The sequence below is a fragment of the Ptychodera flava genome, chromosome 20 (genome assembly GCF_041260155.1).
Source record: "Ptychodera flava strain L36383 chromosome 20, AS_Pfla_20210202, whole genome shotgun sequence".
In the NCBI taxonomy this organism is placed as follows: domain Eukaryota; kingdom Metazoa; phylum Hemichordata; class Enteropneusta; family Ptychoderidae; genus Ptychodera; species Ptychodera flava.
Window position 1 is genome coordinate 37,462,435 of NC_091947.1, and position 27,070 is coordinate 37,489,504.

General features: G+C 37.6%; 2 protein-coding genes across 12 annotated transcripts in view; both read right to left on the reverse strand.

Moving 5' to 3' along the window:
- Positions 1 to 604: 604 nt before the first annotated feature.
- On the reverse strand, positions 605 to 5,997 carry LOC139120857 (5-hydroxytryptamine receptor 1F-like). Its single transcript, XM_070685461.1, has 2 exons — positions 5,844 to 5,997; positions 605 to 4,738 (listed from the first exon to the last, which is right to left on the reverse strand). The coding sequence occupies exons 1-2, from the start codon at positions 5,993 to 5,995 to the stop codon at positions 3,409 to 3,411; spliced, it is 1,482 nt and encodes a 493-aa protein (XP_070541562.1). The 5' UTR covers positions 5,996 to 5,997; the 3' UTR covers positions 605 to 3,408.
- A 4,762-nt stretch (positions 5,998 to 10,759) lies between these two features.
- Positions 10,760 to 27,070, reverse strand: part of LOC139120858 (uncharacterized protein C2orf42-like) — a 38,459-nt gene continuing 22,148 nt past the window's right edge. For 5 of the 11 annotated variants that reach the window (XM_070685470.1, XM_070685465.1, XM_070685466.1 and 2 more), the window contains 2 exons: positions 26,411 to 26,573; positions 10,760 to 12,367 (listed from right to left, as the gene is read on the reverse strand). In XM_070685470.1, the coding sequence (XP_070541571.1) occupies positions 12,174 to 12,367; positions 26,411 to 26,573 (357 nt within the window). In that variant the 3' untranslated portion in view covers positions 10,760 to 12,173. Of the gene's footprint in view, positions 12,368 to 26,386; positions 26,574 to 27,070 lie in introns of all 11 variants that reach the window. The other 6 variants (XM_070685467.1, XM_070685463.1, XM_070685464.1 and 3 more) reach the window with 3 other exon arrangements.

A 27,070-nucleotide genomic window follows, 5' to 3' on the forward strand; every position in this document is an offset into this window, starting at 1 on the left:
GGTAGAATTATTTGCTGGCCACGCAAAACATAGGTATGAAATTCCTTTGACACGGATTTTTTTGTTGTTTTTTGGGGGTTGTTTTTTTTCTATCATTTGAAATCCAACATCTGTCCGACAAGCCTTGTCAAATTCTGTGCATGAACTGATATCGATGTTTGAGCCCCGGTAACCAATCTAAGTTACATTGTTGTTGTTGTGTTCTTGATGATGGTGGTGGTGATGGTGGTGGTGATTTAAGTATTCCATAGATTACTGATTGATTTCATGTACAAAGTGTTTGGCTTGCAATTTTGGATATTCAGAGTAAACCCTCAATGTCTTTGCCGTAGTCTTAGTTGTTCAAAAAAGGTTTATGAAGATTAAATTACTCGTTTTCATGATATCCGCATTGTGATCTTTGCATGAGCAACGTAGACAATTCACATAAATGCAACCTTCAGGGACTTATCAGCAAACAGGTGGTTATTACAGGCCAACGTAGTTATAGCAAATTTTTCTGAGGTTAGGTCATCATTTATTCTGAAAAAATCCATAGAGATTTTTGACCACATTGACTCCTGAGCAAAGACAAAGAAGACATCAACACTACTATGAAAAAATCAAAAGAGCAAATCGCATTTCATGAGCTGACCAACAATGTAAGTTAAGTCACGGTTACTCTCCCCATCATGGTTAAATGTTGTTATCTTCCGACAACACGATATACGTATCCAAATCGCGGGCACATCACCTCAAATGGCGAATAATATGAAACATACTTCTATCGTAGAGGTCGTCTGACGTTGGATCTTCTGTGTAATGCCGTCAAAACCGATCAGATTCATACTTTGTATACCTCATGCAATCTGTATAACACCCACCGAAAAGTTTGTCTAAGTTTGTCAATATTTGAAATTTTACCAGCGCTTTTTGTTTTTAATAAAATAATGTCACTGTGAAATGTGCGTACAGCCAATTCAGAAATGGCAAGTGTTTGTAGGCTTTTATTTCAATGGATTGATGGTAGATTGAGTATAAGGCCGATTGATGGAATTGGTAGTACTACCAAGATAAGTATAGACAGTGGTAGACAGGAACGATTGCAATCGCGGCTAGACGATGGGTGTACTAGCACTCAGGAGACACTTAAGTCACAAAATCTGTACATCAATCGGCATAATTCACTGAGTTTGGAAAAATCAGTCTGTTTCACTTTCATATTCTTTACATTAACGGGACATTAGCTGTAACTTTTGACTAATTTTTCATTACTCTGTTTCAATGTATCAACTACAGAATTATACTATAATCCGATCATCATGACCAATGCCCGGTGTCCTGCTTGCCAACGCAGCCTGTATGTGTGAAATGACCATTGTTATTGTTGATAAATGTATTCTAGTCCGGACCTGAATACAAAATTTAAACAATAACAATGCAGATTATACTCATATAGGGTATATTTATGAGCTAAATATTAGGAATTTCTCCATGGTTCAGGGATACAAACCAGAAACTGCAGATGATACACAGAACAAACAAAATTTAAAAAATGACCAAAGTTACAGCTAATGGATCTTTAAGTTCAGATGAAAACAATTGAAGGGGTATCTCTCTCTCAATTGAAAAGGTAGAATTCTCTCTGAATGATAAATCAATCTGCGATGAAATATTGTCAGAGGTCTATTTGTCTGTAGCGTCACACTCTATATATAATCTACACTCATTTGTTGGATTTGATTCATCCATCGGAGGTACATCAAGGTCATTAACCTCTGCAGGAAAAGGAGCTAAAAATATGACATCGACTGTTACAAATCAGGCCTGATCCCCTGTTACCCCGTTCCTGTGTTAACTGGTAACCGGCCACTTCTGAAATCATTTTATACAGCGCATGCAATTGCACTTCCCGTCAATGTACCATGGTGTATTTTTGGACCCGTAGGACAACGGACAGGAGAGAGATTTAGGACATTGGAACTGAGGATGTCGTGTTGTACGAAGTGTAGATATCACACACGTACCGTTGTAAAATAGATACTAACAGCTCTGTCAATTGCTGCATAATACAGGGAAGGAACTGATTAGACAAAACACTTTTGCTGTTTACGATCGTATCTTGCAACAGGTAAATTATTGCATCGGTGAAAAAAGCACCTGTACTCACCACTTCCACTGTCTATGATTTTAGCAAACTGAACGGCATTACGTGTGGATAGCCGTTGAAACAAAATGATGACTTCATGAGACATAACAAATAACAATTTTAACTCGGTATCAGGTAAACTTCTTGCTACGGTTTTGCAGCCTCAAAGTTTACCCGGTTTGTTACGGATATGGACAGACCGTAACATAACTCAACTGCAAACCAGATTAATCGGGATATGTGTGCTTTGGCTACACAAATGAAACAATCAAGCTAAGCTATCAGGGCATGGCTGACAGAGTGCACCTTGTTTTTCAATCACCTGATAGGAGCTGTACATGTAATGTTAGTCCGCTAACACAACAAACCAGTATACTTTTAAAATTTTTTACTATTTTCTTAGATGTAAATTTGAGGAAAGTACACCATTTTTTCTAAGATATAGGTTCAGTAGTATTCAGTTACCTAGTTAGGTGGTATAGGTTAAAATCGCAAGACAGTTCGTTTCTTCTGAAAAAAGACGTTGAAATCAGAATGAATTGCGCAGCGAGGTGACTTCTTACCATGTTTACAGTGGTCGTTGACCAAGTGAGATGCGGATGCATATACACTGTAGATATAAAATTGTCCGAATTGTCGTTCAGTGATATCCATTGGGACTTGAAAACAACGTTCAATATATGCTATATATGTGGTGCTATTATTTACATGCTATTTCAGGAGGCGTTTTTCGACTTCCCTATGTACGACAGTCCTACTACAAATCATTTTCTTTACTCTTCAATTTAGAACGTGAAGAATACGTGTTAATTTATGGTCTGCTTTTGTAATTGATTAAAGCTGCCAAAAGTAATGAATGTGCAGGCAAGAGAATGTCACAGAGATCAGCGTTCTTTCAATGTTCGAAAGGATAGCTACAAAGCCGCTCACGTTTCAGTTTAAAGTTCTCTCATTACACCCATACATGTCTATACAGTGCAAATCGTAACCCGTAACAAGAAACACACTTCAAAATGACAGCGTCGTCCGTTTCTATGGTATCAGATTCGACATGTGTAAATATTCGAGTCATTAGTTTCGTCTTAATATATCTTTACCACCAAACCAATCACTTCAAATTGTATACAATATTAAAGTCGACCCGGATTTGTTTGGCTTCCATTGCCTTGGAGTACAATTACGCTAGATAGCTTGTGCAAATACATTTCAGTGACACTATATCGGGTGCAGTTTCACAAGGAGAGCAAAGAGCAATCATTATTGTTGATAATAACGCGATGTTAAATTCTGTTGAAGTTACTCTTGTCGTTTATGTCTCCATTTGAGTGAGATGTTAGTTCCTTTTCATTGCCATGGCTGCTCTTGTTCTGTTCCAATCTCTCTTCAGCCATCAGTTTCAAGGCCAACTTCACACTTTTATTTCTCGACACTTTGGTAAGATCCTTCCATCGACATGTAAGAAGATACTGGAATGGCTTTCTGAAGTCCCTGTTGAGCATTGCGTATATTATCGGGTTTAACAAAGAGTTGACGTATCCCAACCATAGTAAACATCCGTTCAGTACCTGTGAAATCGTACACTTGCAAAAGGGTCTCAGTAAAGCAACAATAAAAAACGGCAACCAGCACAGTATGAAAGCTCCCATAATGACTCCAAGTGTCTTCGCCGCTTTCCTTTCCCCGGAGACAGAGATTCTGTTCCCTTGTTTTGATTTTCCGAATCCTGACCGTTTCGATAGTTTTCTGTCTCTGGTGCCATGAAGAGACGCTATATTCTCGTACCCAGAATCCGTTGACGAACTTTTTGTCGTTCTCCTCGATGAAATGCGGAATCGGTCATTATTCAACATGTTTTGTTTCTTATCGGCCAATCGCAAAAGATTTGCTGCCCGATATATTTTAAGGTAAATAACGATCATGACAATAAGTGGTAAGTAGAAAGCTCCAAAAGTTGAATACACTGTATAAGCATAGTCCTGACTGATCAGACATTTGTCATTAGTGTGCACATTGCCGTTTCCCCAGCCAAACAGAGGCGGCAACGAAATCAATGCTGATGCCATCCAAATAAAGGTGATCATTGCAGCCATTAGTTTTGGAGTTCTCTTCGTTGCATATTTCAAGGGACGAGTAATGGCAAGATACCGATCAACGCTGATCATGCAAAGATTCAATATCGACGAAGTACATGCCATTACGTCGAATGCGATCCACATGTCACAGGTTGCCGGACCAAGCGACCAACTACCGCTGATCTCATTGACGAGTGCCAACGGCATTACAAGGATAGCAACGCTAAGATCGGAAACAGCCAGCGAGACGTATAGGTAGTTGGCAGGCGTGCGGAGTTTACGTACCAAGCAAACAGACAATACTACCAAACAGTTGCCAATGATAGTCAATAATATCACACTCCCCAGTATGAAGCAAATTAAAACTGCTTGCCATGTGGTGTATACTGGAGAGTGGGAGTTTTCTTCCGTGGTATTTGTTCCATTACCAGCGTTTCCAGTTGTGGCGATTTCAGTTACAAAATATTCCGAGTAGAATGTCCAGTTCGACATTATTTCATACTTGATGACGCCATACACCCATGCACGCTTGCTTCGTCTGTCGATTTCGGTACAAAATAGAGTGGAAGGGAGTTAAAACGAACCAGCGCACTGAGATGATTATTGATTGCTCTAAGCAAGGGGTCTATTAAATGGAGCAAGACGCCGTTTTGAAAACAGTCAAAGTTACAATTACTTGTCCTATTCAAAGCGAAGATGTGCTCTATTGTTGACTTGTCTATTGTTGTTCGCTAGTTAAAGAGCGGCTTTGAGGTTACGCCGTATCACTGGTACTATTTATACAAATTAAATGCCCCCATACGGTTTCCTTTTTCTATTCCTCGTAAGACCTACAATCGACAGAAGAGATATAGATGAAGCATAAATGTTTACGAGCTCATAAATGAAATAAATACATTTGTTACATTATCTGCTTGTAAACTGGTCAGAAGCATGCTGGTGACAACGTATTGCTCCTATATGCCATTGCTGTACGTCAAAGTGGTTACTGTATTCTAGTGTTTTCTGCTAAGTTACTTAATCATCCGTGACATACTATGTACTTCTTGCCTCATCGAAGTAGCAGTTGAAAAAAAATCTTAAACAAACATGTCATCGGTATATTTGTGTAGTTCGAAAATAGTGTCATAGAGTTAGATTTTCGCTATTTAGGAAACTCTACGACGCAGAGAGCACCTCGGCATTTCTATTTATGCATCCATTACACCACGGTCCCGTGGAGGGACCGTGATTACACTGATGGACGCCAAATATCTCACAAAGACGCAGTCCAGTTTTTATGGCAGTCTTGTTGGTGTTTTTGTTGATTTAAGGTTTTATCATAAAGATTGTAACAGTAACACGATTGGAACTAATTTGGGATAATTGGATTTTCATATTTTTCAAATTTCTCAAAAGCGTGAGGTGCTGTATAGCTGAATGTCGCAATATTGCAAATTACTCATAAAAACAAGCGTGTAACTTAAAAAGAAAAGCAGATGAGATAACATTTGTAGATTAAATCGGTATTACTTCTCCATCCAACTATCCCAAATTAGTTCCAATCGTGTTCAGTGCAGTCTTTTCTCAAAGTTGTAACAGTATAGATCTGAGTGATCAGTTGGTAGTATTTCAATCTATTTACAACAACAGTGTGTCTTTACCCTATAATTTCAAAATGGACGTGGTATTTGCCATTGACATGCAGCAAACACATAGCAAATAATGGTTTCCAATTTTTCATCTTAATTGCATAAATTCTTTCGCCATAAGATGAATAACTCCTCTGAAGCACTTTGTTCTCAAAGAAGCACATCCAGAGCCCCAGTGTTAAAAAAAAGAATAAGAGACGATATAAAAATTATGAAATTCGTCTAAGGCAATTGTATGAAAAAAATCAAACGGTGTAATGTTTCATTTCTACTATTTTAGAATGTATTCAAAAGTTTCGCCACGTTCAATATTGAATTAGAATAAGCCTCTTGACGACTCACTTATTCCGACAAATATTGGTTGGTAGAAAATGCACGTACATATGTATCATATGCTAAGGACATAATATTAATTTGCCATATAGCAAATTGCATTATTATTAGCCTCTGAATATGAGTACCTGTTTTGCTAAAAAGATACTAAGAAAAAGACGCTCTATCAGTTTGAAAGATACTGACATCATGTCCTCATAATGTGATGTACAAACCTACATCTTATCCCTTGATGTCCGGCTTGAAGCTCATTTATTTCAAGTTTTTGCTCCTCTATGTTTTGCTGGCAATTGTGTTTTTAGGAAAAGAGTGCATACAATTATTCTCCCCTTTGAGTGTTGCAAATATACTTGTCTTCATTCGTTACATCCGTAATATTTAACTAAAAGTACAACTACTGGCACAGTCGACCACGAAAACTGGCCGAACGAATCGGCGAAATTACTGGATATGTCATAGAGTTCACATTCGCACAAGTATATATGCACAAGTAGGGCAACGGAGCAGATGCACGAATGAGACGCTTCAAAAGAAGGGAAGTGCAGTTACTAAGTTCGCATAATTTTTTTCAGCTTATTCATCGAAGCAGGTTTCACGTCACTATCACTACGTCGTCATCAAACAGTTAATTGCAACGGCCTTTCGACTCTTCAAGCTCACGAGTCCGATCATAGGGGAAAGCACAAAAGTCCGTCCCCAGGGGTTGGGGGTGGGTAGGTGTGTCAGCACAGGGTACTTCTTGCTATGGTTTATGTTATTTTAATACGTTCGACTGCGATATGTATTGCCAATAAAGATTTATACCACCGACCTTTCTTTGCAGCTTTGTCTTATGTTAGCACTGGATTTTGCAACGATTTCTTTATCTCCTTCGCCGTGCCACCCATTTGTCGTTTGACAATCTTACATCATGGAGTTAAAAAGGAGCTCCATGCTACGAAGTTTTGTCACGGTGTTGCCTCTATTATCTGATGAGTTTGATTGCTTAATTTGCCAAAGAAGCAAGGGTATATTACTAATCTGTGGACGCTGTCACCAGATTATCACCGGATTAACTTTGACAAAGTCAACAACGAACATACCAGTAAGGTACAACACTTGCCAATTTTTTTGTACGTTTTGTTCAATGTATCAACTGCCACTGTGGCAGCAATTTTTTTCTACTGTCTGTCCTGCATAAGTTTTTTCCACACCTGGAAGCAATGCAATTTTTTTCATGATTACCAGTTTTTAATATGCAGTTCATGAGTTAATTACACGTCACTGGTGAACAACTGTACATCCTAAAATAATGAGTAGTATGTGAGCACAAGACAGATGACAATAAATTCTACATAATTTGAAGAAATCTGAAATAGGTCATCTCTAGGGACCTATATCCCGAATATCAAACCTATCGGACCAGCAGTTTTAAAGATTTGTTGATCAAAAATGATAATTGCCATAAAATACAAATTTGCATATTTAACAACAATTTGAACAAATCAAAGTAAGGTCATCCCTTGGGACCTGTATACCAAATATCAAAGCTGTCTGACCAGCAGTTATGAAGATTTTTTAACTAAAACGGCTTTTTTTAGCTAATTTGCTTATTTTCAACAATATTAAAAAAAAGAGAATAGTTTGTCATAATCATATTTTGCAACTACGCAGCAAATATCAAGTCTGTAAGTATAGTGGTTCTTGAAATATTTGAGTGGACGGACATACATATAAACACATACATAGAGACAGATACTGGACGGTTACCCATCCCAATAGCTTCTATAGACTATAGTAGCTAAAAATGTCACAACCGAGTATTTTTGCATAACCTCCCTGCCCCAATTTTATCATTTTTCATTATTTGAATATGCACAGCTCTTGGGCAATTAGAGAGCAGCATGGAATTCTACCTCCATGATTATAGGTAACATCCCAGGATGAGACACTGATCTGTATTTCAAGACTCCTTACAGTTGGACTTCACTTTTTGTGAGTTTGGAATATCCATTAAATATTCTAATCCTTCACAGGCCAGGGTTTTGATAGTCTAGAACCTCTCATTAGCTATGGAATAAGCTATGCTGGGTTATGTTATATGCTATTCTATCCCTTTTGGTAGGTTTTGGTGGAAGCGTAGCGTGTACTGTAATGGAGGAGAGGTCCTGGACTTGGTTTTTGGCAGTGATGATGATTAAAGCTAACCTTTTCTCTGTAATTGGACAAATATTTCCCAAAACACTGAGTGTCACCACTGATGATCAAGGCCAATGTTCCAGAAGGCAGCACGCTGCTGTGCGATGTTACTTTTAGGCAAAAAAAAAAAAGAGAAATGTTTCTGATCAGCGCGTCACCCTTTTTTTCCTGGTTTGTGGCAGGCGGACGCGGCAAACTACGTACTGATTACTATGACACCAAACCAAAACGGCTGAAGAGAAAGAGAAAATGATCAGTGACTGCATGAACAGTTTTAATGTTACTATATTGATAAAATGATAAAACTGACCCTCCTCCCTCCCTTGAGGAGAAAAAAAAAAAATTCGCGTCGCCGCACCATTTTTTTAAGAAAGGCCTGACCAGAAACATTTTTTTTTGGCCTTAAACAAAATTAGCAAACTCCAAAATTGGATTTTTGATATCTTTCCAACACGTAACTTTCAAATCTAGACTGAAAGATCCGTCACTCAAGGAAGCACCCTACGCTTCCCTCCTGTACGAGGGGAGGGGGCGTGTAGAGAACGCCCTCGAGCGACAGATCTTCCAGTCTACTTTCAAATCAAAAACTAGATATAAAATGACAATGAACTGCAACATGTTGCATTATTTTCAGTATGTTACTTTGACGTGACTGGTAGTCCTTGTGGATGCACAGTAACTGTAGTATATGTGTGTACAAGTTAAAAACTGGTGAACACAACCACGATAAACAATAAACATGCCATATTCAAAGGGCAACTTTCATTTTGGCAAAAGTGCTGTTTAGGAAATGAACTGTAAATTTACTACTGTTAGGGAGTACAGAACCCAATATGGCCGCCATATGAACCAAAACTGCTCTAAAATTTTTGTTTTTTAAAGAAACCCTTGTCTCATTTTCTATTTATTTTATTAAGGAAGATTTGTCCCCTGTTTTCGCAAGGTATTCTACTAAAATTATGCTGGAAACACAATATGCTCAGAAATAGGTAGTACTTCCTCAAAGGAAATTTTTTTATACTGAGCTCTGCGTAGCTGGTGATTTGCCCCACCACTAGAAATGGAGAAGTAATTGATGCTAAACGTAAAAGCAAATGGAGAGCCATTCATGGAAAGTTTCTCATACCCACACCAAAACAGCCAATAAAATGAGTTGTAGGATGATACCAGTTTCATCTAAAGTACATTTACGCATCTGAGAGAACAATGGAAGGATTAATCTTTTTAAAACACGAACTCAATGCATTGCTGTTTTGCTCAGATAGTAGATACTACCTGCTCTTAATAATGACAGAAAGTATGAGCTGTAAAGCACCTAGATCCATCAAGCAATCTTCATTTGCCCTTTACAATAGTTTACAGGTAAAGTCTCTCAAGAAATGAGCCTGAAACTTAGCTCTGAAGGTAAAAGCGGCCGTAGCACTGATCCATGTGGAGCATTGAAATGAAATGGAGTTGACTGTGATGAATGACCATTGATTACAACGTACTGGTATCTGTTGGTGAGATACGATACACGCCACTTGAGGGCAGTACCTTGAATATCCAGATGAGGGACGTGTAATAAAAACAGAATGTTGTTGTCAATGGTATCACATTAATGCTGCAGATATTTCAAGCAGACGATGATTATATATTGCTCAGCATGGAGGGTGGGAGTAATGTCATTTAGGACCTTTCGCAGAGCAGTTACGGTATACTGTAGAATTTTACTGTGGAATGCTCTGAATGCACACAAGTATTTATTCATGCTTGTACCATTCATCCATCTTTACAAGCTTTCTCTCTGAGAAAATTGACTAAATGTGCACAACTTTCAAAGGAGAAAACTGGACTAAAACCTCATAAACAGTCAATGTTGATAACCACTAATGCAAGAACACGGAATTGAGGACTGCCCCATAAATGAAAGGCTCTCAGATTTGCTGACAAACAGTGATTCTGAATGTTCTTCCCTTAAGGTAGAACGCTCCTCGGGGACAGATATTCAGACTCTCAAACTTTTACAATTCTTTTTTAATCTACCATTTGTGGGAGTTCATTTTGAAGCTCTTGGAGTAAGAAAACTTTTTATTTTCTTAGTTTTTCGAAAATCAAAATTTTACTTCCCCATAGAGTTAACACAGGGATGGCAGTCAGTTTGAATTTCAAATACAGGTAATTTCTTTCTCTGGTACCAAAGTTTGCACGGTGACCTGGTCTTTAATCTTGATTTTGAAAGAGCATGGTTGAAATATTCCTTGCCGAAAATTTGAGCAAAAGGTTAAGTCTTTCACTTTCAAGGCGCATGCTACCTTAACCTCATTTATTCCACAGCAAATGGGCAGTAGTTAATATGCATGTGTGCTGAACTTGCCAAATATGAATCAGATTTTTGGTCATCCCTGCATCATAGGGATCTTTAAATTATCCTGTGATACTGAGTAAACACTCTTCGTTTTAGTTTCTGAACCAAAATTTTACTAAAAAAGAAAACACAAAGCATGTTTGGATCTATATGACATTTGTCTAAATATCTTTGAAATGAATTAGGGCTCTGCATACAGATTAACAGTAACTCAAAGTCTATACTCCTTTACATTCTAGGCACATACCAATTCATGTACAAAGTTAATACATACAGTGTTACAAACATCCTTACACTGACATCTGGGAAATGGCAACAAATATGAACTCTCTAACCGTTTACATAGAAACACACTTTCTTGAAAATCAAGTACGGCATTTGCAACCTTTGTTCAGTGAATCAACAGAATAATCATAAACTGGAAAATAATTTTTTTGGTGTTTGTCATGTCAAAAGGAAGTGGGAATGTTACAAGGTTGTCAAATCACTCAACAGCTGGTAACAAATGTGTGAAGTTGGTTATATAATTGATGGATGGTGGCACATGAACAATTTTCTGATTTTGCAAAGGGCTATCTATTTCTTAGTCATTATCTTTACTTCACAGGAGAATCATATAATTAACCTGCAAGGAGAAGATGCTACATTTCAATGTGGCAAGCAACCATACATTAACAATATTCTTGTCCACAGAAAAATGAATTTTATTTCAATTGTAATGTTATGGTTCACTACTTCACAGTATTTCGGAACTATCTCTTTTACCATAGTTGTAAAGTAATAATCAAAAGGGCAAATCTATTTGATTTAAAACTCCATTGTATTCTAATCATACGTATTTCAACAAAGCCACAGGTATATAAATCTAATGGGTTGTACTTAGTGAGGAATTTGCCAACTAAAAGAACTGCCGTATTTCTTCTAGCTGTGATTAATTCAATACATATGCAATAGATGTTAAATGCATTAACAATGACTGCAACTTAAGAAAATGCATTCAAAAATAAATAAAGAGTATTAAAAGTGGCTATCTTCCACTTGTAAGGAACAATTATCAAAGAATGATGATGAGAAAGAAACAAATTGAAAAAACACACCTTGAAAGGGAAGATATACACATACATGTACTTATAAAATCATAAAATGACAATTTCACTGGCCATAAAAAAGGGCAGTTTTTACACAAATGCCTTAAACATATTATACATACATAGTGTGTCTGTTTTCAATTCGAAACCCCTTGTGGCTACAAGTGTAATAGTAATAGCCTATAAACATAGCCTTAACGCTATTTTAATCTCTTACACCACTTGGTTCTTACATAAGTTAACAGAGTGTAAAGTTTAAACACTGCTATGCAATCTGGGTGACTGAGTTAGAACTTTTTAAGTTTCGTAAAACTATTACATGGTTCACATTGCCCAGCAGGGTCACAATATTATAAGCTGAAATAGATCACTGAATGCAATTCATGCTGAAAAACTTTAAGGAGCAGTACTTGCTGATGAAGACTGGTCAAGATTGATGATTGCACCAGATCGAATTTCAATGTGACCATTTCTTTGATGCCCATACTCAAATTTGATCCTTAATTCTCCAATCTTTGACTTGGGCAGAATATCAGGAATCCATTCTATCACCAAGGGAGTTGGCTCCTTCTGGTCAGGGGAGGTGTTTCCTGAGGAAGAAAAAGAAAACACCTTCACATTACAACATCATTGTTGCAGCCATGATTTTTAAACCAGGGGACACTGTGTCCCACTACTGTTTTATTTTTTGGGACATTTCAACATTTCGGGGACGACATTTGTCAGTTGTCAGTCAAATTTTGTATTCTTTTTGTAACACATTAATTTCACAAAACAAAATTCAAGGTACCGGGACCACATCCCTATGCTTGAATTTCAGGCACGTGATAGTACCAGTGTATTGTATCTGCTGGCAATTAGAGCTTATTTGACTTCAAGCAAGTTACAATATAAAGTGCAGCGTTTTCAGGAATTCTACTCACTGCTCCATAACATAAAAATACCATCAAGGACAGTGTGCTCATATTTGGTTTGAATTGGTCCATTCAAGAAATATTTAAACCAGAAAAACAAGAATGACAAGAGTAAATAAGGTCTGAAACTTTAGGTACTGGAGGTCAACTTTAGCAAAGTGCATAGTAGAGGAATGTTTCAACACAGTCCCTCTTAGTTTGAGCAGGTCTGCCAATATGTAACAGTTCATGAACAATGACAGGAAATGACTCATAAGGGCCCAATTATCAGAGAATCTCGCCTTACTGTGTGCACATTTCACCATAATCCTGCTCCGGGTGTTAGAATCCTTCTAATCCCTATCGCTGGTCAACTTTACTCCTTGCAGCTGAAAAATGACAGTTTAATGACTCGGGCGCGATGTCAATTCAAACAAGACCACCGTTATGGAACTCTGTACCCAGTCGACTAGTACCATTACATTTTACGGGTGGCCGATAGGTGTGAGTCCCTGAATGAGCATGCTTACAGGTAGCCCTACGCCGCCTCCGTAGTCAAAGCCGGACACTCTCGCAATACTCGTAGGACTAGCTTATGGGATTGATCAGAGGGAAGGATAAAGGGATGGGTAATTTTCATGACAAACAAGTCATCGTTGATGACACAGTCCCCACTTGTTAATGGGTATTTTGATTACAGGTCCTCAGAGAGGATAGAGTCCTCTTCATTAGGTCTGTGATAAAAATACTTTGAATGAATTCGCTTGATACATGTCTGAGTTATGGTTCAGGACATGAAAAAATCGTAAAAAATGGTCGCACAGTGGCCATATTGGATCGCATCACAAAACAAATTGACATGCACAGCTATGACATTGGTCGATGTCCTTGTACAAACTTTGAATAAAATTGGTTGAAACATGCGGATATGCCTGAGAAATAGCTCTGTACATGAAAAAATCGTAATAAAATGGCCGCCTGGCGGCCATATTGGATCGTATCACAAAACAGATTGACGTGCATATGTATGACATAGGTCAATGTCCTTGTACCAACTTTGAATAAAATCGGTTGAGATATGCCCGAGTTATGGCTCTGTACATGAAAAAATCGTAATAAAATGGCCGCAGCATTTTGGATCGTATCACAAAACAAATTGACGTGCACAGCTATGACATTTGTCATTAACCTTGTACCAACTTTGAATAAAATCAGTTGAAACGTGCCTGAGTAATGGCTCTGTACATGAAAAAAATTGTAATAAAATGGCCGCCTGGCGGCCATATTGGATCGTATCACAAAACAAATTGACGTGCATATCTATGACATTGGTCAATGTCCTTGTACCAACTTTGAATAAAATCGGTTGGAACATGCCTGAGTAATGGCTCTGTACATGAAAAAATCGTAATAAAATGGCCGCCTGGCGGCCATATTGGATCGTATTACAAAACAAATTGACGTGCATATCTATGACATTGGTCAATGTCCTTGTACGAACTTTGAATAAAATCGGTTGGAACATGCCCGAGTTATGGCTCTGTACATGAAAAAATCGTAATAAAATGGCCGCAGCATTTTGGATCGTATCACAAAACAAATTGACGTGCACAGCTATGACATTTGTCATTAACCTTGTACCAACTTTGAATAAAATCAGTTGAAACGTGCCTGAGTAATGGCTCTGTACATGAAAAAAATTGTAATAAAATGGCCGCCTGGCGGCCATATTGGATCGTATCACAAAACAAATTGACGTGCATATCTATGACATTGGTCAATGTCCTTGTACCAACTTCCAATAAAATTGTTGGAACATGCCTGAGTAATGGCTCTGTACATGAAAAAAATTGTAATAAAATGGCCGCCTGGTGGCCATATTGGATCGTATCACAAAACAAATTGACGTGCATATCTATGACATTGGTCAATGTCCTTGTACGAACTTTGAATAAAATCGGTTGGAACATGCCTGAGTTATGGCTCTGTACATGAAAAAATTGTAATAAAATGGCCGCCTGGCTGCCATATTGGATCGCATCACAAAACAAATTGACGTGCATCTGTATGACATATGAAGTAATCCTTGTACCAAGTGTGAATGAAATAGCTCAAGGCATCTCTGAGATATCTGCGTGAACGGACGCACGCACGGACATGACCAAACCTATAAGTCCCCCCGGACGGTGTCCGTGGGGACTAAATATAACACTTGGTGAATAAAGGGAGATACTTTTGCCAAAGTTCAACTACGCATTTTAATTAGTTCAATAAACCCTCTGCTATATCTTCCCAACTTTCTCACATAATTTTCGTACTAGTTCAATAAACCCTATACGGGAACGGGTTATTTAAAGCACTTAGAACTTTGTGTCCATGCACACTGTTCAGAGGCATGTGCCTAAGTTAAGCTACATAACTAGTTCAACTTTCACAACTAAGTTCAACCCTCTATTTCCATGGTACAACTACATTAACAAGATGCCGCTGTTATTCAATGTGGAAAGAGTGGTTCCCAGAAAAATGTGTTTGACTAAAAAGGTTGTTGTACAATGTGTGAGTTGTTGTCCATGACGGTGTGACTTTGCACAATTTTTTTTAAAATCGGATATTTACCATCCAGTATGAAAGTTTGACATATCAACGATTTCGGGATTACTGTGGAATTGCTGATCGACACTGGACGAGAATGACTTGCCTTGTGCCTCAGCATGTTGCGTCTGTGAAATCGCCTATACTCTCCCAATATTTATCGGCGCATTTTCCGACTCTAATATGGACGATACTACAATGACTAGACTTGTGCCACGGCACGCCGAGTCTGTGAAATCGCTGATATTTATTTATAGTTACTTAGTGCAGCTTTTCCAATACTTTGCTATTTGTATACTACGTAGGTATCTTACTGTTTTTGTACGGTCGTAACATTTTTTATCTAAACTCATTACACAAACGCGGATTACATTCCATGTTAATTTTCTCACAGGACATACATGTAGTCTCGCTTTGAACCACAGTAAACTTTACAGTGTGCATGATGAACTCAGGATGGAAATAGGGTTAATTACGTAGGAACGACTTCATCCTTTTGCTCATGACTACTTAAATAATGCTGTGTTTAAAACTTCGGCATTTTCTTGTCTGTCAATATACATCTTTATGAAAAGTAGGCCGGCTTGTATGAGGAATCCTTTATATTAATTTCATGTCTGAGCTTTTTTTGTGGATATATCTTTCTCTTTAACAAATTCCTTGTAATCAGCAAGTTTTACATACATGTTTTGATTTTTAGCTCAGCAATTTATGAATATTTGAAGCAGCGCAACGAAGACTTGTCCTTTATTATTATTATTATTATTATTATCTAAGCTTCCCATTTTTACACAAAGTGGAAGATCATTAATGAAGATCAAAAACAGAAGTGGACCAAAAATGGACTCCTGAGATTCACCGCACGTAATCGAAAAAACATGAGCGTGACATGTACACCTAAATAGCTAACATTGACTTCTTCCTGTAAGGTATGATCGAAACCACTTCAGTGACAAATCAGAAAACCTGTCCACAGAAAGTTTGCTCAGCAAAATGTTATGATCAACAAGGACAAAATCTTTACATTATCTATAACTGTAAAAGCATAGACATAGCAATGTGACAAGAGTGATGTTGTCTGAAACCTGATTGTGAGTTGTGACAAAAAAGATTGTTTGAATGTATAAAATTGTACAGACTAATATAAACGTGTTTTTCTAGTATTTTAGAGAGAACTGGTAGAAGGGAGATAGGCCTATAGTTGTTGACATCACTCTTAGAGCCTCCCTTATGAATCGGAACTATTTCAGCACATTTGAAACTGTTGGGGAATGTACAACTATAAGCTTCAAGATTAAAACTAGTTGCTAATATATGTCAGACATTTCACCACTTTACAGCTCTGGTCAAGCCCTAGTCTGGCTCTAACTTCGATACTAGACGATACTACAGTTTGTTAATTGGACGGGTAAATATCCGATTATATCGAAGATTTTATAGCCTCCACCCGCTATGGCCAAACCATGCAATCTAACCACAGTCCCCTGTGATCTATTCCACTCTTGGACTATGCGCCCCATAGACGTGTGTACATATGCCTGAGTTAAACCAAGTTAGGAAATCAAATGGCTCGCTCGTGTCGTGTGATTTTCGGCCAAATTCGACGGATACATCACTAAAACATAAGCGTGAGCAACATTCCGGTCACCTCACAGTGGACGTTGGGCACCTCCACTTTACTGACGTTAGCGCCGCGTACCCATGAGGGGTGATTGGAAGGTTGTTCATGCCTCGTGTTTTGGCGAGGTGTCTTCTGAACCCGGCAGAAAATCACACGAAAATTCATACCTGATACTTCATCTGCTTACAAAATGCTCATTTCGTGTGATTTTCGGCCGAGTTCCAGAGACACCTCGCCATAACATAAGCGGTAGCAACATTCCAGTCACCCCTCACGGGTAGGCGGCGCCAACGTCAGTAAAGTGGAGGTACCCAAGAGGTGCCCAGAATGTCGCTCATGCTTATGTTTTGACGAATTCGGCTGAAAATCACACGAAACGAGCGTTTTTGAAGCAAATTAAGTACCAGGTATGAATTTTGAGAATGATAGGAAACGATCGACGGTTACATGATAGATGAACTTGCTACTTTTCACGGTAAAATCGAACGTCGAAGGTGACATGGTGGCATAATCCCTATAGGAAATAGCCATTTGGTTTCCTGACTTGGTTTTTCTCAGGCATATATACACACGTCTATGGGACGCATAGCGGAATAGATCACAGGGGACTGTGATTTAACTTCTACATCGTATAGTCTAGTAGCCGTAAATATTGATCGGATATCTTATAATTATATCACGGTGTCCTCTTGTTGTCAGAGTATCTGTAATATAGCAAAGACATTACAAGATGACAGACTTTGCATACGGACTGAATATCTCTTTCACTTCTTCAGAAATAAATACGGCAAGTTCTTCAATGGTCACTGGTCTCTCTTTGCTTTCAGCGATAGGGGTATTCTTGCATTAATTGAAAAGTAACAAATGGTCCTATGATCATTTTCAACCCTCCGAAAAGATAACGTTAAAATAACAACAGCTAATGCCACTAGCGCGCTACTGCCAGTGCCACCATTTTCATTAGCCCCTCACACCTGTCGGCCACCCCTTAAATGTAATGGTACTAGTCGGCTGGGTACAGAGTTCAACGGTGGCGGTCTAGTTTGAATTGACATTGTGCCCGAGTATTAAAGTGTCATTTTTCAGCTGCAAGGAGTAAAGTTGACCATTGATAGGGATTAGAAGGATTCTAACATTATCCGGGAGCAGGATTATGGTGAAATTTGCACACGGTAAGGCGAGATTCTCTGATAATGCGGCCCCATGTGTGCCTTGAGCACCCGGACTGAAGCTTTTACACGAACAGGTATGGGGGGAATTGTAGCCTTGGTTGGGGCAAGGTGCAAGCCGCTAGACAGAAGCCCAAGTCCCGCGGCCAACCAAGGCTACAATTATTGCAGCTACACAAGTGCATGCTAAATAGTGTCCTTTGACATCAACCTTGGCTACTTGGGTTAGAATAGACCTCATCCAAACTAGCAGACGTAGACATGACATACGCTGTATGCCCCTGTTGAAGCAAAAAAAGTGAATCACTGTCGAGGCACTAGTTGCTGGTCTCGGCCAATTTCTGCCTATTTCTTTGAAAATTGCCCGTTATAAGATTCATGCTATGAAACATGAAGTGAAAAACAGCCTTACTAAAATATGATTGAGATAATTCATTCCTGATATGTTACAAAATGGCAGGTATACCATTTGGTTATAGAGAACTTTTATGGCTGTGCTGATGACTGCAACATGCACAGACACCAATCTAAACAGAAATGGCTGTCAGCAAAATTCAAAAGACTTTGAATCAAAAGTTTGCTGGCAATATACTATGCAGTATATTGCCAGCAATATACAAGCGGTACAAGCGGTTTTGAGCCAAAACATGACGTATTTTCACCCACTTGGCTTGGTCTGTTATAGCATCTTTAGTAAAAAAAGTTATCGTTGATGACACAGTCCCCATTTGTTGATGGGAACTTTGATTACAAGTCCTAAGAGAGGATAGAGTCCTCTTCATTAATTAGGTCTGTGATAAAAATACTTTGATACAGATGGCGCTCAATGGCCAAGAATGAGTTCCATGGTGATGACAATATAAAACAAATGTAGGCCATTATCCTAGAGTTCATTAAATGAGTCAACTGGGAATTAATCGACGATGTTGCAAAACATTTTTGCATACTATCCTAACACTAACACTCCCCGGTATCATATTTCATAAAGTTTGATGCAGTATTTACAACACTATGAGATCAACATCTGTATCAAGTTTCATCAAATTTGACATTGTATTTGTGGCTATATCATTCTAATTAGGAAAATTCATAACATATACAACTACAAAATAATGAAAATGACACTGATAAATGTCCTTTTCAATGTTTCATGGAATTTGATTCAGTATTTCTTGACACATCAGCCTAATTACGAAACTTCAATAATTGACATGATAATGCTACATGACGTGAAACAAATTGACGAGCATATGTATGAAGTACCAACTTTGAATGATACTGGTGGAAATAGGTCTGAGTTATGGCTCTGTACATGAGAAAATCGTAACAAATCGCCGCCACGCAGCGATATTTGATTTAATTGTTTAAAAAGATCAACACGTACATGTATGACATAAGTCAATTTCCATGTACCAACTTTGAATAAAATCAGTTGAGACTTGCCAGAGTTATGGCTCTCGACATGAAAAAACCATAACAAAATTGCCACCATGTGGCCATATTGGACCATATCGTGAAACAAATCGACGTACATATGTATAACTTAAGTCAATGTCCTTGTACCAACTTTGAATAAATTTGCTTGATAAATGTCTTAGTTATGGTTCTGGAAATGAAAAAATCTTTAAAAAATGGCCACACGGCGGCCATATTGGATCATATCTCTAAACAAATCAATGTGCAAATGTATGACAAAGGTTAATGTCCTTGTACTAAGTTTGAATAAAATTGATGAATAAAATCGGTTGAGACTTGCCCAAGTTTTGGCTAAGGACATGAAAAAATTGTAACAAAATGGCTACCAGGCAGCCATATTGGATCATATCATGAAACAAATTGACGTGCATATGTATAACATACGTTAATGTCCTTGTACCAACTTTGAATAAAATCGGTTGAGATATGCCCGAGTATTATGGCTCTGTACATGAAAAATACCGTCAAGGACAGTGTGCTCACATTCAGTTTGAATTGGTAAATTCAAGAAATATTTAAACCAGAAAAACAAGAACGACAAAAGCAAATAAGGTCTGCTACTTAGGTACTGGAGGTCATCTTTAGGAACATGCATATTAACTTCTATAGCAATGAGACAAGCAGATCCTACATACATAAGCAAGTGTCAACAAAAAAATTAGCCAGAGAAGCTTGACAAAAAGAAAAGGTGGGAGAGTGGGGAAAAAATAAAGATTGGGAAAAAATGTACAAGAGATCTTCTAGCCCCTACCCCCTCCTGAATATCAAATGTTCCATCCCTTGGTTGACCATTGTTATACAAGACCAGCTGGCAGGAAATGTATTTATAACCTTGGGGATGTTTTAATTAACCCTTAAAACGCCATGCCTGTATATATCCGTACACGCCCAACTCACGCTCAGCGCCATGCACGGATATATCCGTACACGGCCTGAGGTTCGCTCAGGCAAAGTTTGGAACTTGATTTCCCGCGTTTAACAGGTCACCTGACAAATAAATCTATTCCTTACCCTTTGAACCCACTTCAGGTCCATATAAGTACTAAAATAATGACATCATCAGTTGTAGCTACGGCAATTTCCAGTAATTTGAGCGACCTTTCGAGGAAATCGGGTCAACTATTTTTACCGTGAATATCTAATCAGATCTGGTCGCTGACTTCGCCAAAGTGAGAGACATTCTGAACGCTTTTTCCTGCTGTACATCCTAAAGACGATTGTTTTGTGACAAGTTATTGGCCATTTCTTTATAGAAATGACATATTTTGGTATTTTTTGAGGATAATCTCTGAGAAAATGAAATTTTTTTGATCGGCCGAACGTGATTTTGAAGTTGAACAGCGGCTTGAATGGCGTCACCACGGAGCATCGCATTGACCAGCCTCTCTGAAAGCTCAAGTTTGAGTATGTCAGTTCGGTTTTCTAGGCCAAAAACACTAATGATGAAGAAATTTAAAAGGATTTTCACGAAATCTTAATTTAATGTGTGATTTTGGAGCGATGAGGTCTGTTTATGTCGAGTAAACTTTGGTATCGCGGCATTCTTCACCGTGTATCGAGACGGCCAAGATGGCCGCCGATCACGGGTTTGTGTGTACAAAACATACAACACGGCACGTTCCGAACTGTTGATCTCGCGTCATATTTCTACGTCTATAACATATTCTTTTGTCGAAATATACCCGATATGTAATTATTTATATCATATCTATTGGTTTCTGTTCATTTACTGGCGAATTATGTTGCGTGCTCGTCAAAATACGTGATCAAACTTTCGTATGTGTTCACATTGACTGTCATGATTTACGGAGACGTCGCGATCAAACGTCAGGGCCTGTACGGTTATCGAAAGCGTTCAGAGGCGAATGTCGTTCTTATTGTACCTCAAACTTATTTTATTTAGTTCTTGAATCGAATTTATTTTCTCAGAAGTTCAGGTAGTGCGTTTTTGTGGTGAAATTTTTCGTCGTTTGCCAATCACAGAGTAGCTAATAACGTAGCTGAATACAGGCTCTGATTTGAATTGCCTTGTAAGATGGCAGCTTGTTCATGGTATCAATCAAATTAGTTGTTTGTGTTTACTTGCAATGCCAAAATCTTTCAAACATATCCTCTCTAACTTTAATGGCAACATTCATTCCAGAACAACAACAATTGAATTATATCTGATAGCAATCAGAATACAAATAAAAAAATAAAAACAAAGATTTTTCCTGGTTACATGGTTTCACCTTTCGATGCAGAAAGAAATACACAAACAAACAAACAAACAAATAAATAAATAAACGACAAATGAATAAAAGATGTTGTTTACGAAATTCAATCATGTTGCTGATTAAAATTGTCTTGAGCTGTATTTCACTTGTGTTATTTGCTTTTGTGTAGCTGTGTTGAAGGGTATGTGGTATTTGTATTATTGACAAATATCAACAATTGTTTGTTTGTTTATTATTTACATTTGATAAGTTCCACTGCTGAAAATTTTCACCAAAATATGTGTCTTTTCATGACATTTAAAGTGTGTAAAAGTTTGCAGGTTTTTGGACGATAAGATCTATTTTTAGAGTCTTTTATTCATTTTCAATACATTTTGAACCAAAAATGTGCATTTTAAGCCCATTTTCCCACCCCCCATTTGCTAAACCAAACATGGAAAGACTTCTCGAAGCTTCTCCATTTCCTGATCTTTGAAATTCATAGTGGTTTGGCTGGGCTTCCAATCACAGGAAACACACTGTACCTGTCTAAAAGAAGTGTAACATGTCAAGTTTATTGGTTCAAAAAAGTTCTTGGCATGGGAGGCTATATTGCATGAAAGTCTATGGCGTCTTAAGGGTTAATGCTATGAGCGCTATCATTCCAATGTAAACAGCACTTAAATCAGTTACAGATAGTGAAATGCCTTCCACTGTGGGGAGGGGGGTTACAACATCTGGAATTATCCTGGATACAAATTTCCCATCAGTCCTTATGTGTCTTACCTGCAAAAGTTGGGATAATTGACTCGCAATTAAAATATTTACCTCAGGTTTGTTTTCTGTATCAAATTTTACTACAAATTGATATTAAATATGACAAAATAATGTTCACAGCCTTCGAAACTCTCTCACAACATCCTGGGTTGGTGTAGGTCTTTTAAGGTCACAAACTGAGAAAATTACCTAAAATATACAAATTTGGGGATTTCCCAACACTTTGAGCGGAAAATTTATCTAATAATATCCCACAGGACTTTTGTACCAGATTACAAAGCTATCAGACAAGTAATTTTGAGAACAAGTTTTCTTGACCAAAAATGATAAAATTGTCTTAAGAATACAAATATGTATATTTCAGGACAATTTCCACATATCTAAGGGGCAACATCAAAAGTTCAACATAATAAATCTAACTTAATTGCTTAAGTTTGGCCTCAGACCCCCCCCACCCCCCTTCTAACTTAACTGACCTAAAATTGAAAAAAATTGCGGACTCATACCCTGTACTAATTCTTTCAAACGACGTACCAATGTACCATTGAATTAAATAAAAATTGAAAACCATTATAAAGTAACAAAAATACGGGTGACTGGATGGGTTTTAGCGTACAAAAAACAGCCTTGAAATCGTAAAATTTGTCAAAAAGACGTTAAATCGTTTTTGACTGCACAGAAATTAATTTGGCCAAAAACCCCCCACCCCCAAACTTAAGCAATTAAGTTTTTTTTCAAACATCGATCTTTTGACGTCGCCCCTAACTATTGTCATCTCTGGACATCTGCACACCAAATATAAAAGCTGTCTGTCCAGGGGCTTTTAAAAAGAATATATCTTTTAAGATTTTTTGACCAAAAACGACAAAAATTGCCCCAAAACAGTAATATTTCTAATTTTATCATAATTTCAACAACTAGGAGGGTAACACCCTTGCAAACTTCCAATCCAAATTTGAGAGCAATTGAGCTAGCGGTTTCAGAGAAGAAGAAATTTTACTTAAAATGAGAAAAATAACCAAAAAATTCAGCAAAAATACAAAATTTGAGATATCTTCATAATATTCATAAAACTGATTTTGATCAAGCTTAGGAACCTGTATACAAAATATCAAAGCTATCAGATTAGTAGTTTTTGAAAAAATAAATTTTTGACCAAAAATTCAGAAAATTGCCCCAAAATTACACATATGAAAATTTTAATTCAACTTGTATAAACTTGACTGAGGTCATCCTGAGGAACATGTATACCAACTTTCAAAGCAATCAGATGAGTGGTTTCAGAGAAAAACATTTTTTGACTAGAAACTGAAAAAATTACCCAAAAAATAGAAACATGCAAATTTCATCCAAAATTTTAAACACCTACTTTAGAATACCTAAAGGAACCTGCACACCAAGTTTCAACCCAATCTGACCAACGGTTACAGAGTTTTAGCAATTTGCAGGGTTTTTCCTTTTTTCCCCTCATTTGCATATTTTTGACACTGACAAGTTCATTTGAACAAATTCACATCTCCACCCCTAGTGCACCTGTACACCAAATACTAAGACAGTAGGTGCTGTGGTTTAGGTGTTTTTGATGTGGACGGACATACATACATACATATATACATACGTACATACATACATACAGACATGCAAATCAGATGCAAATGAACTGATTCAGCTTATACGATAACCTCACATTGGTATACCAAATGTGAGCTAAAAAAACGTAATAAAATGGCCGCCTGGTGGCCATATTGGATTGTATCACAAAACAAATTGACGTGCATATCTATGACATTAGTCACTCTCCTTGTACCAACTTTGAATAAATTCGCTTGATACATGTCTGAGTTATGGCTCTGTACATGAAAAAGTCTTGACAAAATGGCTGCACGGCAGCCACATTGGATCATATCACAAAACAAATTGACATGCATATCTGTGACATTGGTCAATGTCCTTGTACCAACTTTGGATAAAATCAGTTGAAACATGTCTGAGTTATGGCTCTGTACATGAAAAAATCGTAATAAAATGGCCGCCTGACAGCCATATTGGATTGTATCACAAAACAAATCAACGTGCATCTGTATGACATAGGTCAATGTCATTGTACATGAATAAAATCAGTTGAGATATGCCTGAGTTATGGCTCTGTACATGAAAAAATCATAACAAAATGGCCGCATGGCAGCCATATTGGATCGTATCACAAAACAAATTAATGTGCATATCTATGACATTGGTCAATGTCTTTGTACCAACTTTGAATAAAATCAGTTGAAACATGTCTGAGTAATGGCTCTGTACATGAAAAAATCGTAATAAAATGGCCGCCTGGCGGCCATATTGGATTGTATCACAAAACAAATCGATGTGCATATGTATGACATATGAAATAATCCTTGTACCAAGTTTGAATGAAATCGTTCCAGGCATCTCTGAGATATCTGCGTGAACGGACGGACGGACATGACCAAACCTATAAGTCCCCCGGACGGTGTCCGTGGGGATTAAAAAAAAACAACTTTAAAGTATCTGTGTTTTCAACAACTATCAAATTTACTGAATTATGTTAAAATACACCATATGGAATATGTTGTGTTTCATTAATTTTAACCATCTTGACCTGGTGGTGAAATATGGACTTGGGAGGAAAAGGGTTAAAGCCCCAGTATTGCTAAGTTTTGATGATAATTTCACCATTATTATTTTGAATGTAAACCATTATTTCTTGTTCTTCTCCCTAAAATATTGTTGATAAACAAAGTGTCTAGCTTTTCAACTCAGCCCATATGGTTGTAAATTGCATTGTTATTGTTGAAAACTGACTTCTGGTCCGTACTAGAATTCAAATGTAAACAATCACCATGCATTTTACGCATATAGATGCTTAGTTGATAAGCTAAATAGTGGGTTTTAACATTCTTTGGGGGAGTAGAATAAGAAGTAACAATTGATATTCATATACAAATAATGAAAAAATACCGCAATTATACGGTGTCGCTCAAATTTGATCAGAATCGGTACATACCAAAGATCAACAATTAGTGTTATGTCTATCTGTTCAGTGCAGGAAAATTATACGTTGATGTTATGACAATGTCTGCACAGTACAACCAGAAAAACAACAAGAAATATTTAAACCAGCAAAAAAAGAATGACAAAAGTAAATAAGGTCTGAAACTTTAGGTACTGAAGGTCAACTTTAGCAACATGCATAGCAGAGAATCTTTCAACCATGGATGTACAAAAATAGACATCCATGGTTTCAGCAGATCTGTTAATATGTCACAGTTCATAACCAATGACAGGAAATGACCAATTAGCTGTTTCAGTTACTGCTACCACTCCCAAACATAATAGGTACCCTGCATACAAATAGGTTAGGTAAAGGTCAAAATCCTCTTATTCAGATGTGTGGGCTGATTCAGTTCACTGCCACCACTCCTGCACATTTGCAGGATTTCCCCTTTTTCTTACCTCATTTGCACATTTTTGACACTGACGTGTTCATTTGAACAAATTCACATCTCAACCTCTACATCTACCTGTACACCAAATACTGAGACGGTAGCTTTGGCGGTATGGGAGCCTTTGTGTGTGACGGACATACATCCGCACATACATACCCACAAATATACAGACATACAGACGCCACCGACTCATCATATAAGCTCTTTTTGGTATTTATATATAAAACCAAATATGAGCTAAAAATCATCAAAAGTTAAAAGTACTGTGGCTTTAAGTTGTTCATCCCTGTGAAAAAACTTTCAAGTGTCAAATTAAGAAAATGTTCCTGGGATTACAAGGTAATGAAAAGATGAGCAAATAGTGTGCCTGTTGAAACTCTCAGTATTTTTTTCTTTGAATATCCTGCAGTCAACAGTACCTCTTTGATTGATAATGAACTTACCAACTTTAAGGTAAGTCTTTAATTCAAATGGTTTGATTGGTGGTTGCCCCTCAGTTTTTCTGTAAGCTTCAGCTATTGTTTCCACTTGCACTTTGGGCACATTAAACTCGGAGAAAGAGCCATCTCGATTCTCAACAAAGCTGCGGGTTATATCAAGTGGCATCTGCAAAAAATTCACAATTTGTGAGTAGTAATATTTGTAATCAGTTTGAGGAAAAACAGTCTCAACCACAGTTTCATCGGGCAGAAGAAGCATTCTTTGTCATAAATGTGTTCATGTTCCTGTCTAATATGCACCATTTGCAGTAAGTTGATTTTGTCAAAGTGGCATAATTTGTGTGACTGTTCAAAACATATGTCCTTCTGTGTATGGAGAGTAAATCCTTTTTTGTATCAGATGGAAATTTGTTGGTTAAAGAGGCAAGTGATCAAATACGTGATCTATTTCCACTGTGATTTCTGATGGACTGATCTGCTAATATAAGATAGGGCTCAGCCCTTGATGTCACGCCAGGGGTTAAGATTAGAAATTTTATTTGTAGTGACTCATGATTAGTAATAGTAAGAATTAATTGTTACTTGGTATATATGTTTGTACGACCACTATGCCCATTTTACCTTCTGATGAAAACAGTTCACACATGTATACAATGTCAGACC